The sequence below is a fragment of the Biomphalaria glabrata genome, chromosome 11 (genome assembly GCF_947242115.1).
Source record: "Biomphalaria glabrata chromosome 11, xgBioGlab47.1, whole genome shotgun sequence".
Classification (NCBI taxonomy): domain Eukaryota; kingdom Metazoa; phylum Mollusca; class Gastropoda; family Planorbidae; genus Biomphalaria; species Biomphalaria glabrata.
Genome location: NC_074721.1, coordinates 12482691 through 12496883, shown reverse-complemented (window position 1 = coordinate 12496883; position 14193 = coordinate 12482691). Strand labels below are relative to the sequence as shown.

The following is a 14193-nucleotide window of genomic DNA, read 5'->3' as shown; positions in this document are numbered from 1 at the left end:
TAATGTGTGTAATTTTTTTTTATAAAACTAAAAGTGTTTATTTTTCTTTATTTTTTTTTTAAATCAGATCTATGATTAAATAATGATCTATCTTTTATTATAAACCACGGTTTTAAAAAGTATCAAGGATGAATCTACACACTGTTGCATTAAACTGATTAAACATTTTGAAGATTATTGCAAAATTCACCAATCTGAACAAATGAAATCAAACCTTTAAAATTCACGATTTTTTTTTTATAAACTAGAAGTAATAATTGTTCTTTTCCTACAATGGCAAAGAGTTACAATAAAACATCAAAAATATAAAATGTACTATGTTTATCTAAGGGGAACACCTCCACATTCATTATCTATCTCTCAATACTGTAGGATTTTTTTCTATATTTTAATTCAAATAATACATTACCCCTAATTACTTGACTAATTGTGTTTTTTTTTTATTGATGTGTAGTTAGGTACAATAAACAATGGTGTAAAGTTTCAACTTGATGCGAGAATGGGCGTGGGAGAAATAACGTGTACAACAATTGTACCAGACAGACAAACAGACAGAGTGACTTGATAAAAGTTTTGAAATAAAAAATAAAAAAAAACAGTTGCGGCATTGGATGCCAACTGAAAGAGAGAAAAAAATCCCCACTGAGTGTTCGCTTCAGTTGTTGAAGTATCCGCAGTTTACGGACTCATTCTGCTGTTTAATGTGACGAACGTGAGGGACTCTAGGATTTTGTTTAATGCAATACTTACAAGTAAGAGTGACTCGGAATTCTGTCAGATTGACTGTCGGCTCAACCTTGATAGTTGCATACATTTGAGTATCGTTGAAGATGTGCCCACCTGGTCTAGGAGGAGACAATGGTAGGCATGACAAGTGGTGTAGACTATTACAGCGACAAGAATGAACAAAATAGCCACAATGACATTAATAATTGATCACTGGAAGCTTTGAAAAGGTCTACAATGAACTTTTTTTTTCCTTTTAATGAATCTCGACTATGGAAGTGGCAGTGAACAAAATATTTGGTTCATTTCTATAAACAATAATGCTTTTTTTTAACATTGAAGAAATCCGTGTGGCCATCGTTACATAAAACGAAATATTACAATAGCAAAGCAATAAAGGCCTGCATTTATACCATAGTCTCTGTCAAGCATGTTGATTTTTCACAGATAGTTGGCTTTTATTCAAGAACATAATAACTAACAATGTCTATGCTCTATAGTGACATAGAACAAAATTAAGTTTGCTCGGACATGTCACCCGCATGCCAGATGGAAGGGCTTACCCAGAGGATTCAGACCCAAGGGACGCCCAAGAATAGCCTATGCCCTATATAGATGTCTTCAGACACCGACGAAAGTATTTGGGAGGGAATCGCGCAAGAATTTAACACATTATCACCACAAGAAAGATATTAAGGTACCAATCACAAAAACATAGAGACACTAAAACTGTTTTGTTCCTTTGTCAATTAAACCGTTGAACAAACTGTAACTTACTGTTGTAAATTTCACATATAGTGTTAAAGAGAAACTGGGCTTTGAACTTATATCTTGTGTGCTATTGTACAAATGTTTGCTGTAATCATGTATTGTTATTTGTAATACACAATTGTAAAAATTTCTCACGGATAATAAAGATTATTATTAATATAACCGGACAGCTTGGAGACAGACTATGCGTCTGTATGAACTTCGCCAAGAGAATTATAAATGAGGCGTCTTTTGACATAAGAAGGAGAAGGAAATGTGCCCTATCAGTGGGCTAGTGGGCTCTAAAACAGATGCATTCACTTGCATAAATGTGGCAATTTTGCCGCTCCAGAATCGACTCGTTTAGTCACAGCAGATTCTGTCCATTTCACAAGGAGATAACCAGTGATTCAATTTTTACAAAGCTTCTATCAATTCAATCTGTCTGTCTGGTACATTTTTTTTACTCGTTATGTCTCCCACACCCAATCTCGGATCAAGTTGAAATGTTGCACAATTATTTCTTGTACCTGACTAAGCAAGAATCAGTTCTAAAAAAATGCACCAATTAGTTAATTATTAGTAATTAATTATTTTGTTTGGTAACGATCGAGGAAAAGAAATTGTACTTGAAAGATGCGGCGGTATAAGTTGAATTAGTCATCTTTATGCTTTGACGCTTAAAAGTTTGAAACTAACAATACATAGCTACGAAACCTTCTATTTTCATAAGCACCTCGCTGGCACAGTGGTTAGCGTGTTGGCTAGGAGGAGGTTTTAGCTTATGAGTTTGAATTCATGTCGTATATATACGTCTTTTTATACATAAAATACATTTAAAAAGCTACAACGATAACCTTGACCCAGATACCCCGTTTCAATCCCGTAACAATTGATTGATACAATTGCACTTAATATAAGCTTCGTTTTTTTTTAAAGTATTTTTTTAACGTGTTGTTTTTTTCTTTCTCTTAGTTCAAGGTAAATAATTCTATTTACACCTTGACCTCTAGGTCACAACATCAAACGTGTCCACGCGAGTGGAACTAGCAAGTGTAACCAGCCAAACTACTCACTTCGTACTCGACCATTTGAGTTCAACACTTCTGGAGGTCACCTCCTCACAGTTACGGCAGCCGACCCCAAGCCTGAGGGGATGCCTGACGTTGACGTAGTACTGACAGTTGGATAAACATCTGAGGATTCAGAAAGTCATTTCATTGTCATTGATGGGCATCTTACAGCACTGGGCCTAAACTAGCAGAAAGCAATAGCATTACAATAAATAAGACAAGAGAGAAGGAAGAAGAGAAGAAAATAAATGAAGCGAGAAGGGGAGAAAGAAAAGGAGATGAAGAGAGGAAGAGTGAGGCATAGAGGGAGAAAGAAAGAAAGAGAAAAAATAAGAGAAAAAAAAAGAAGAAAAAAAGAAAAGAGAGAGAGAGAGAGAGAGAGAGAAAGAAAGAGAGACAAAGAAAAAGATAATTAAGTGAAAAGAGAGCTGATATAGTGCTAGATGCCCCCCTTCTCCTCATTACTAGTGATATGCGGAAAAAAGAGACTTCATTAAAACTTCTTCACTTTAATTTTTTTTTTGTCTTAGACGCTTTGTTTTGAACATTAAACATTCTGACTGCCCACAATCAAATCTGCTTTTTTTATTTTTATTTCCTTTTTTTACTACGTATATCTTAAAAGCAAATGAACAGGATGGACGGTATGACCTGCATAGAGTCCGACAGATATGTGATTCTGAGTAGAAGTTCTGACCTGGATAACACAGTCGCTTAAGGGCTTGTGTGGTTTCCTGCAAGGCAGGAGTGGGCCCTAACATTCTCTGTATCAGGACTGCCGATTAGACGCCGCTATTCTCAGCGCACTGGGAAGCGGGTCGGATATTGCCGAGCGCATAGATTCGGCCCTTCCGTCCGGCACGATCTACACATCATTCCTGGTGTCCATGTCAGTCAGACCAGCTTAGCCCATGACGCAAGATTAGAAAACATGACGTTACACATTAAGTTATGTTTTATACTAAAAACAAAAAAAAAATTCTCAGTTTTGAACTAGACTTCGTACAGGCAACAAAGTTGTACGAAACAAATAAAAAAGACTTAGAAACTACAACACTCCATATGAGAATAAACTATTTTGTTCATTTACGTCATTGCGCCAATCATCTTTATAAAGTTGATCAACGTAGCTTTATTCTCGCATTGAAATATACAGTAGCTCTTGGCAGTCTGTCGTCTACGTTCATCTGACCTTTATGTCACCTTTATGTCACTTCCAAATGTCAGCTCCCCATGACAGTTCCCCATAACAGTTCACTATGACAGTTCACATGTGACATTTACCTTATAAATACATGCGGGATGACCTCCGGTCCGCTGTAGCGCTCTGGAATTTTAATGGTCCACCCGACCATCCTGCTGATAACTTGCATCTGATATTTAACCGAGACATTCAGCATGATCTTCAGAAGAGATGCTGGCTGCAGCCATAGTCTTCTTATGATTATAGAACTAGCTAGGTAGAGATGGAGACAATACATTTCGACTAGCTTTATTTTCGTTTAATTTTGTAAGAAAAAAAATAATAATTTGGTACTATGGAAACGTATATACAGTATATATATTTATATATATATATTTATACTGTATATATACAGTATATTTCTACAACAATATTTAGTTACATCTACATATATATATATATATATATATATATATATATATATATATATATTATCTATTTATGTACATTTGTTTAAAGCATGGTGGCTGATTGGCGAAATGATTCTGTTTCGAGAGGTCACGAGCAGAGGCGTAGCTATGGATTTAAGGGCCCCGGGGGGACTTGAACTCTCTAGGGGCCCTGCATTTTGATATTCGACATCATGACATGAGATACTGAAGTAATATTTAATGTAAACAAAACATTTCGGACACTCATTTGGGGACCCCCCCCCCTCGTGTGGGGACCTGGGGGGGATTTCAAATTTGGATGCCCCCCCCCCCCCCCGCCCGCGCTAGCTACGTCATGGTCACAAGCTCGAATCCCGATGGCGAATGGGTTTTGAAGGAAATTAAATGCGTACCTGACACCAGTTGGGGAAAGGGGAAAGTGAAGGCGACTCATTGAGCGAGTCACATGACATACTAGAAACAAGCTGAACAAGCAGCGCTGAACATTAGTGTAAAACGTGTGTGTGTATGTGTGTGTATCAGTTTGTGTGTGTGTTTATCAGTATGTGCGAGTGAGAAGCGTATCCTACCTTTATTGGTTATAAGATTACCCGTTACTTCAACATCTGTCCCACCCGAGTTAATACTGAAGTGACTTTTTATGTTATTGCAGTTTTGATTGCCTGAGCAACTCCAAGAGAATCTGTGGACAATGACGTTAGCAGCCAACTTCTGACACCATGCATACAGCTTTAAATATTTTATTTAAAATAAACATGTTTATAAGATACCAATGTTACTATATGATACATTTAAACAGTTTCAACAGAAAACAAAGATGTCGAAGATTCTGCTCATTTGACATACCTGTAGATAAAGCTCTAATACTAGGTAACGATTCTCTAGTCCGTGAAGAAACTTGTATTAATACAATAATCTATTTAAAAATATAGTACGAGCTCCTTCCAATCTTATAATAAAGCGCAATAGTGCTTGTTCACATTACAGCGATGTTATAGAGTATGTGTTTTTGTGTCTACAGTCTGTGTCTCGTGGGTAACGACGAGGAAAGGGAGTGTTCGTTTTTTGGTGGTGTAGGGTGATGAAACCATTAGCTGGTCTGTCATAATATATGTTAAGAAGTCACGTGAGTGATAGTTGAAGTGGGGGGATGAATCAGAAACGCAAAGAGACTAAAGACCGTGTTTTCGTGGTGTGTTAGATTTTGTTGAAATATCTTTTCATTTTGTTACTACTAGATCTAGATCTAGATCTCAAGTTGAATCTGTATTTATTATTAATAAATGTTTTGTTTTCAGAATTTTTTTGGTTCAAGTTATTTAAAGATAGCTTATAAGAAATATAATACGCTTGCCGCTTACATCGGTTTGGAGCTACCATTCAATGACCGAATATCAAAAAGTGTCAATCTGCTATTTCTACAACAATATTTAGTTACATCTACATTAAGTCTATCAATATTAATGATAATTGCTTTTCTCTCTCTCTCTCTATATATATATATGTCTTCCATGGTTCTCTAGCTTGCTCAGCGCTCTCTGGTCCACTCTTAGTGGACATGTGGAGTGGGGTGTTATTTAAGGGAAGACTTGTGCAGCCATTAAATGACATGTCTTATCTTATTCTATCTTATCTTATAATTTGTAAACCCTCCTTCAAAAGAGAAGACCATGACGCTCTACACGAATGCTATGATTCCTCTATGTGTGCATGTTAATTAGATACTTAAACTCTGCTAAGTCAAAATGTCGGATCTTGAGTGGAGGTCGGTAAAGGCGATCGCCTCCCCACAGTCAACCGACACCCCTGCGAGAAAGAGGGAGGGGTGAATTTTTATAGAGAAATATTGCAATTTGTGCAGTTATTTTCTTATCTTTATAGTTATTAATATTTTAACCATTTTTTTTGTTATTACTTAACCCTTCCCCCCTTTAGTATTTTGCCCAATTTTGTGTGTGTGGGGGGGAGGGGTGCATCTACCGCCTCTCGACCCTAAAGCTTCGTTCGGATGTGATGTGGTTTAGGGTATATAAAAGTCGCCCCCCCCCCTATCCAACTCAAAAGTTCTGGATCCGCTATTGGATTGTTTTTTCCAACGCGCTATTCTTTAAACTGGCTCCTTGCTTGAACGGCACTAAAGAAAAAGGAGCACTTGCACGAATGTGTCCTAGCGACAGGAATAAGAAATAGGCCTGTGAAATAATAGAAATCCTTTCCTGTGTATGGATGCTGATGATCGACATGTTACGTTTGCTAATAATGATATAAGCATATGTAATTCATGCAAGACGCAGATGTGTCATTTAACCAAAGCACAACTCACTCTGTGTGTCTAGTACAAATCTTTTAAACGTTATATCTCCAGCTTCCCATTCTGTTATCAAGTTGAAACTTTACACAATGTTACAGAGTCGAAGACAATACACGAATCAATACAAAAATTAACAGAGTGGCTATTTATTTACTGGCAGTTACTTTATTTTGTCTCATATAGAAAAAGGCAGATAAATCCTGCAGTAAAGAAAGATGTGATACGGTTCATTACCTATATAATCTGTGTTTTAAAGGAAAGGTTTTTCTTGAAATTCTTACGTAATTGTTTTCTTCCCCATGTATCCAGCCTCGTCCAGCAAGTACAGGAAGAAGGATTTCGAAGCGTTGAAAATCAGGTCGGTGGGCCATAACGTGAAGATGTTCATGGGCGGATCCATTTTGACAAACAAGAGATCCTTCGTCTTAGTGCTGTTTGTGCCTATCAATGTCTGAAAGAAGACATTCAGGATGAGGACATGATGTTTACTCAAAGAGGTGAAAAGTTTGGATTACTATTACTAAGATTACTATTACTATGAATAAAAGAAAAATAACCTACACTAAGGTGCTGAGAGTGCTAAGACTATAATGAAAATTGGATGAAATGAGTGGCCTAAGCTAATCATTGTGCGTACCGAATCAAACAATGCGTATTGCATGTAACTATATATATCCTTTATATCTTCATAGGCCTATAAATTATATTTTCTGGATATTTGTTCTGCACGGCTTTAAAAAAAAATATTTAACTTTTACATTTGTTCGGTTATGCTAGTTTAAAATCAGGGAAATTGAAAAGCGAAGAGTCATTTGTTTTGTTTAGTTTTAGTTAGGTTGTATTTTGTTAGACACCTTATTTATATAGGTTAGTTATTTTAGTTATTTAGCGACGCACCATAGTAGACGCATATTGAACGGGACTAGTGACGTTTGGGATATGTTGGGTTAGAGACCGGAAAATCAGTTAGCGATAGAACATTCCAGGGTAACGACGTGTTTAGTGACAGAGACTTCTACTGTGGCCTTTTATCAGAATAAACCTATGTGAATCTGTTCATCATCGTTGACTACATCTCTTCACTTGTTAAAAAACTGATGTACTTATTTTTGTCTGACTTGTTGGTCAACTACAAGTAATACACCCGAACAATTATACTCAAACGCTTGCTGAGTAATTGGTTGACTTCAAGACAGCCTGAATAAGCAACATCACAGTGGCGACCCCCGACGCCCGAAGTCTGAACATCGAACCGGACCTCGAAGCAGAACGTTTACTCAGGTGAGGGTCGTGCACTCGAAGATATAAGATTTCATCGGAGTACGGCTGAACACAGCAGTATCGCAGAGTGACTTTGTTCTAGATCTACATGCAGTCGTCGCCTGTTTGATCGCACGTTCAACGAGCCGTTAACTCAGGGTGACCTTCGTCAGGACCGTAATCATCGCAACGCCTGATCTTCATATGCTGAATCGACCTACAACCAGAGAAACCGTTCATTCATAACGGGTGAGAGATCGTTAGTGAACCTGTTGGACATATTTTTTCTTCATCATAGGAGCCACATCGAGTATCAAGTTTTACCTCGTCAGTTTCGAGAAGGACAGTTTGCCCGCTGTCAGAAGTATTGTGAGTACTACAAGTTTGGTAGCTAACTAAATCGAAATCGCTCTGTCGTCTTACCCTTGGAGAGATTCTTGTAGAGCAGTTTGCTCATTGAACCGGTTGCTTGCCACGTTAATAACGGTCACTGTGTTTAACCTTTGGAAGGTTAGTAAAGTTGTATGTATCATTACTGAACATTGATATATCTAGTATTCGTTGGTCTAGACGATATCTAGACGTGCTGATAGTGAAGTTGTGGAAACAGCTACATCCACTTAATTTCGTTGAAAACCGTTAGTCGTATAGCGGAACGTCGTCGGAGGTGACCTTGGTTTCACCTAGTCTACATTGGACAGTTTGGTCTATTGAAGCAGAGTACAACAGCAAACTTCGTCGTACTACCATAGTAGCAGCAGAAGCAGTGAACTATTTTAAAGAACCGTTATTCGTCAGCCCAGATCAAGTCATCGTCAAGAAAGTCGTTATTCGTCAGCCCAGATCAAGTCATCGTCAAGAAAGCCGTTATTCGTCAGCCCAGATCAAGTCATCGTCAAGAAATTCGTTATTCGTCAGTCGTCCAGATCAAGTTGCCGTCAAGAGACTGTTATTTGTCAGTAGTCGTCTACACAAGTCAAGTCATCGCCAGGAGAACCGTTAACCTATTCGTCAGTAACTGTGTACACAAAGTCGTCGGAACTACACATACGGTCATCAACAGTCGTCGAAGGAACTGGAACATTTTGCTGTGGCATATCAGGACATCTGTGGCATTACGTGGGATACTGGTAGCACCGGAGAACAGAGTCAGAACTGGAAGAGAGGCAGTGGAATTTGTTGTGATCTAGCATATTCGGGAGTCCGAACAAAGGGATCTTTCTTATCAAAAGCTAAGTGCCATTTTTCTTATTAGTATATGTTTAGATTGCCCTTAGAAATAGATTTTGTCTAAATTTGGTACGTTAGCCTGAGTAAAATCAGGTGGTGCGCCTTAAAACCCGTCGGGGTAGAAGACGTAATTTAGATGAAAAGCTATATTATACGTTTAGGGTTGTAATTTGTTTTGTTTGTGTAAACGTCATATCCGTTGTTGCCTAGTTACTTCGTGACGTTATCATTGTGTGCCATATTGTCACATCCCAACCCATAGCGATAGTCTCATTTTAATTATTTCATTTGTTTATATTATTTTAAATTATTTATTTTTATTAATTTAATTAGATCTGTATTTTTTTTTTTTCACTTAATGATAGAAAGTGCGGGTAGGATTCTTTTACTGTGAATCAGACTAAAATAATTTTAGTTTGAGCGGTTAAAATCAATTATGATTTTGCCATGAGAATAATGCCGAAACTGGCTATGTAGTCAAACACTATCGTCTGGCTAAATTTAGATCTGCAAATTGTTGTACATCTCTTTGATACAATTAAATCATCTAGACTCTAATTTGAAATATTATTAATTGAAAGATGAATGAAGGTAGTACATTCTAGATATATATATCTTATTGAAGATATATTTGACACTGTATACACATATTTATTTCGTATGGTTCTGGATTGGATCTAGGAAATCTATTTTATCTACTCTAGATCTAGACTCTAGACAGTCTTCGAATTTACTCTAGACACTTCGGTCACATCAAATTTTAAAATTGATCATAGTTGGTCATACTAGATCTAATAGTCATAGTGCTCTTGATAACTATAGATCTAAATTGTATTATTATACATAATATAATATAATAGATTTGAATTTGTGTGATACTAGACCTAATATACAGATTTTAATATAACCATAATAACTTAGACTAGATTTACTCATTTACTAAATCTATAGATAGAGACATAACATTTAAAACTTATATAAAAGTTTGAAAAAAAACTTAAATATAAAATAAGTTTAAAGTATAGCCATAACCAATATAGGCTAACTAAAAATATATATAAAATATAAAACACAATGGCTACATCATCATATGTGGACCTTAAGGAGGTTAAGGAAACAGCTATGCAGGATGGAAAGGCCATGGAGTTAAAAGGAAAAGACTTAGCAGCTTATGTACAGCAAGTTGTGAAGGAAGAAACGGAACGTCAAAGACAAGAGATAGAAAGACAAGAAGAAAGGCAAGACAAAGAGAGAGAAAAAATTAGAGAACATGAAGCTAAAATGGAGAAGATGAGATTGGATGCAGCACAAGCCAGAGCTCAAACTGAACAAGGAAATAACACAAATAACTCAAATAATTATACCACTCAAAGAGACAACCCTAATTCGCAGACATGGCTAAAGAGAAAGATACAAAGTTTTGATGAACAGAAGGATGACATTGGTGATTTTCTGAAAAGATATGAGGCAAAAATGTCTACATTTAATATGCCTGAAGAAGAATGGTCTGAAATACTGATAGACTTTGTTCATGGTCAAGCTCTAACAATATGCCAAAATCATGACCATCATATTGATGATAGCTATCAGGTTTTAAAAAGAGAGTTATTGAATGCATATGGTCATAATGCTACAACTTTTAGAAAAAAATACTTTGACAATATACCATCATTAGGAATAGAACCCCAAACTACCATTAATATGGAAAAGGATTTTTTCAATAAGTGGGTAAAATTAGAAAAAGTGACAAACTCTTATGAGGGATTAAAAAATTTTATTCTAGTGGACAACTTTATAAATAAATGTGATCCTCAGTTACAATCGTTTATTAGAGAAAGAAACCCAAAAACTATAGATGAAATAACAGAGATAATGAGAGTATACAAAAATGCCTATCCAAATAAACCATTTTCTGATAGGGATAAGAGCAAAGTAGATTTAATAGGATACACCAAAGAAAATGTTGATAGAAGTAGAAATAGAAACAGATCAAGTAGTGGAAATAGAAAATATAGTGAAATAACCTGTTTTAAATGTCAAGGAAAAGGTCATATAGCAGCTAACTGTAGAAGAGGGAATAGTAGGTCTGGAAGTAGAAATAGATACAATGAACAAAATAACAGTAGCTATAGGAGTAGAGATAGGAATGACAGAGGAAATTATAGAAATAGGAGTTACAGTAGGGAATACAAAAATAAAGGTACAGATAGGATATATTTCATGGAAGGAAATAGGAACAATTTTGCAGTGTACCCAGGGTTTGTAGATAGAATTCCGGTGGAATTAATCAGGGATTCAGGTTGTAACACTTTGGCAGTAAAAACTAAATTTGTCAAACCTCATTGGTATAAAGGGTTTACTAGGAAAGTAGAATTAGCAGATGGCACCGTAAGGGAATTTAAAGCTATAAGGGTGTACATTGAAACTCCATTTTTCACTGGTTATTGTGATGGCATTGCAATACCAGAAATGAGATATGATATGTTAGTAGGAAACATAAAAGGAGTTAAAGAATGTTCAAGAAAAGAATTAGAAGACTGGCAAAACAAATACAAAAACATAAGACAAAATCATGAAAACATAGAAACACAAAATATAACAAGTATGGTAATAACAAGATCAATGGATAAACAAGATGAGAAACAGGAAAATACAATAAATGTAATTAGTAATGATAAAGAAAAAGAAACCAGTAATGTAATACAAATAGAAAATACAAATATTAAGGAAAGAGAGATAGAAAATGAAACACAAAATAGTCTTGAAACACAAATATCTCAAAGTGAAAAAGAAACAACACCCACATTTGCATTAGAACAAATGAATGACAATATTATTGGGAAAATTTATTCAAGAATATCAGATAAAAACAATAATAATCCAATGGAGAAATTTTGTATAGAGAATAAAATATTATTTAGACAAACAAGTAATGATAACAAGAAAATAAAACAACTTGTCTTACCACAGAAATATTGGAAAGATGTTTTAATCATGACACATGATAATAATTTAGCAGCACATAGGGGAGTAAAGAAATGTTATAGGAATTTGTCAAAACAAGTATTTTGGCCCAAAATGAAAGCAACAATCAACAAATACATAAACTCATGTGACATATGTCAAAAGAGATCTAACAAAAGTCTAGTGAATAAAGCACCTATTCAAGAAATGGATGAACCTACAGCACCATTTCAGAAAGTATCTATTGATTTAATAGGTCCTTTAATTCAAACTGAAAATAATAACAAATACATTCTAACAGTAATAGACATGTTTAGTAGATACCCAGAGGCAATCCCATTATCAAATACAAGTGCAGAAAATATCATTAATGCCATAACTCAAAAAGTAATTACAAGACATGGTATACCTAAAATTATATTGAGTGATCAGGGATCTCAGTTTAAGTCAGAACAATTTAAGAAATGGACTAAACAATACAATATACAACACATATACTCTTCAAAGAGTAACGATTTATGTGAACGATATGGTGGTTCATTAAAAAGATCACTAACAAAAATAATTCAGAATAATCAGAACAAGTGGGATCATTACATTAACTATGTACTATTTGCTCATAGAAACAACATCCATGAAGCAACACAATTTTCACCATATGAAATAATACATGGAAGAAAACCCAGAGATGAATTAGATGTTTTTAAAGAAAATCTAATAGACAATGAGAATAAATTAAATAATGACAGTGAAACAACAATCACAACAGAATTGAAAGAAATATGGACTCAAGCATATAACAACAATAAGAAGTACAAACAAAGTGCTCATGAGAATCTAAATAAGAAAAGACAATTGAAAACACTAGAAGTAGGAAACAATGTATTAATATTGATAAATGACCTGAAAAATAAAATTGGTAAACAATGGAAAGGTCCATTTAAGGTGATAAAACAAATTAGTGATGTAAATTATCAAATTGAAATAAATGGGAAAATTAAAACATATCACATAAATAATTTGAAACTGTATCATGATAGAGAAGATGAGTTGATACAAAACATTCAGGAAATAGAAAATAAATTTTCAGAAAGAGAAGAATGCTTGATGATAATAACAAATGAAAATCACAATGAAAATGATATTAAGGAAATACCTGTAATAGAAACAAAAGAGAATCAAACTTGGCAAAAGATTAATCTTAATAATTTAACTAAGGAAAAGTCAAAAGATATAACTAAAATAATACAGGAATACAAAGAAATTTTTTCCAGTATACCAGGAAAAACTAATATTATTAAACATGACATTAAAGTAACAGACCCAAAACCTATCAAGCTTAAGCCATATAGAATACCACTACATTTACAAGACAAAGTAAAGAAAGAAATAGACAATTTACTAGAATCAGGTATAATTGAGCCATCAACATCTCCTTATGCTTCACCAATTGTGATAGCCAAAAAGAAGAATGGAGATATAAGGTTATGTATTGATTATAGGAAACTTAACAACATCACCGAATTTGACCCATATCCAATGCCAAATATAGAGGATATTTTACATAAATTAAATGGAGCAAAATTTTTTACTAAATTAGATTTAACTAAAGGTTATTGGCAAATACCTTTAACAGAAAATGCAAAACCTTACACAGCATTTGTAACACCATATGGTATTTTTCAATGGAATTATATGAGTTTTGGATTAGTAAATGCACCTGCCACATTTAATAGAATGATGAACATGATAATTGGAAACAAAGAAAATGTTATTTGCTATTTGGATGACATATGTATTTTTAATAATAGTTGGAAGGAACATTTGGTAGATGTAAAAGAAGTATTCAAAATAATAAAAGAAAGTGGACTTACAATTCAAGCAGAAAAAGTAGAAATAGGATTGGAGGAAATAATTTTCTTAGGACATAAAGTAAATAACAACATGATTAGCCCTATTGAAGATAACATAAAGAAAGTACTTAATATTGAAATACCTACAACAAAAAGACAAATTAAAAGCATATTAGGAATAGTAAATTATTACAGAAAGTTTATAAAAAACTTAGCAGAAATAGTGAATCCACTAAATGACTTACTTAAAAAAGGAAAACCTCAAAAAGTAGTTTGTAATGAGGAATGTGTGAAAGCTATTGACAGAATTAAAGATGTTTTTAGTCATGAACTAATATTAAGACTACCTGATAAAGACAAAATATTTTATGTCACAACTGATGCATCTGGT

At 34.6% G+C, this 14193-nt stretch overlaps 1 protein-coding gene across 1 annotated transcript in view; it reads right to left on the bottom strand.

Annotated features, from left to right (window-relative positions):
* LOC106063215 (uncharacterized) overlaps positions 1-14193 on the bottom strand; it is an 82329-nt gene that overhangs the window by 50033 nt on the left and 18103 nt on the right. Inside the window, exons 9-13 of the mRNA XM_056004316.1 lie at positions 6777-6946; positions 4754-4866; positions 3834-4005; positions 2553-2672; positions 751-845 (exon numbers count right to left, since the gene is read on the bottom strand). Coding sequence (XP_055860291.1) covers positions 751-845; positions 2553-2672; positions 3834-4005; positions 4754-4866; positions 6777-6946 — 670 coding nt within the window. The remainder of the gene's footprint in view (positions 1-750; positions 846-2552; positions 2673-3833; positions 4006-4753; positions 4867-6776; positions 6947-14193) is intronic.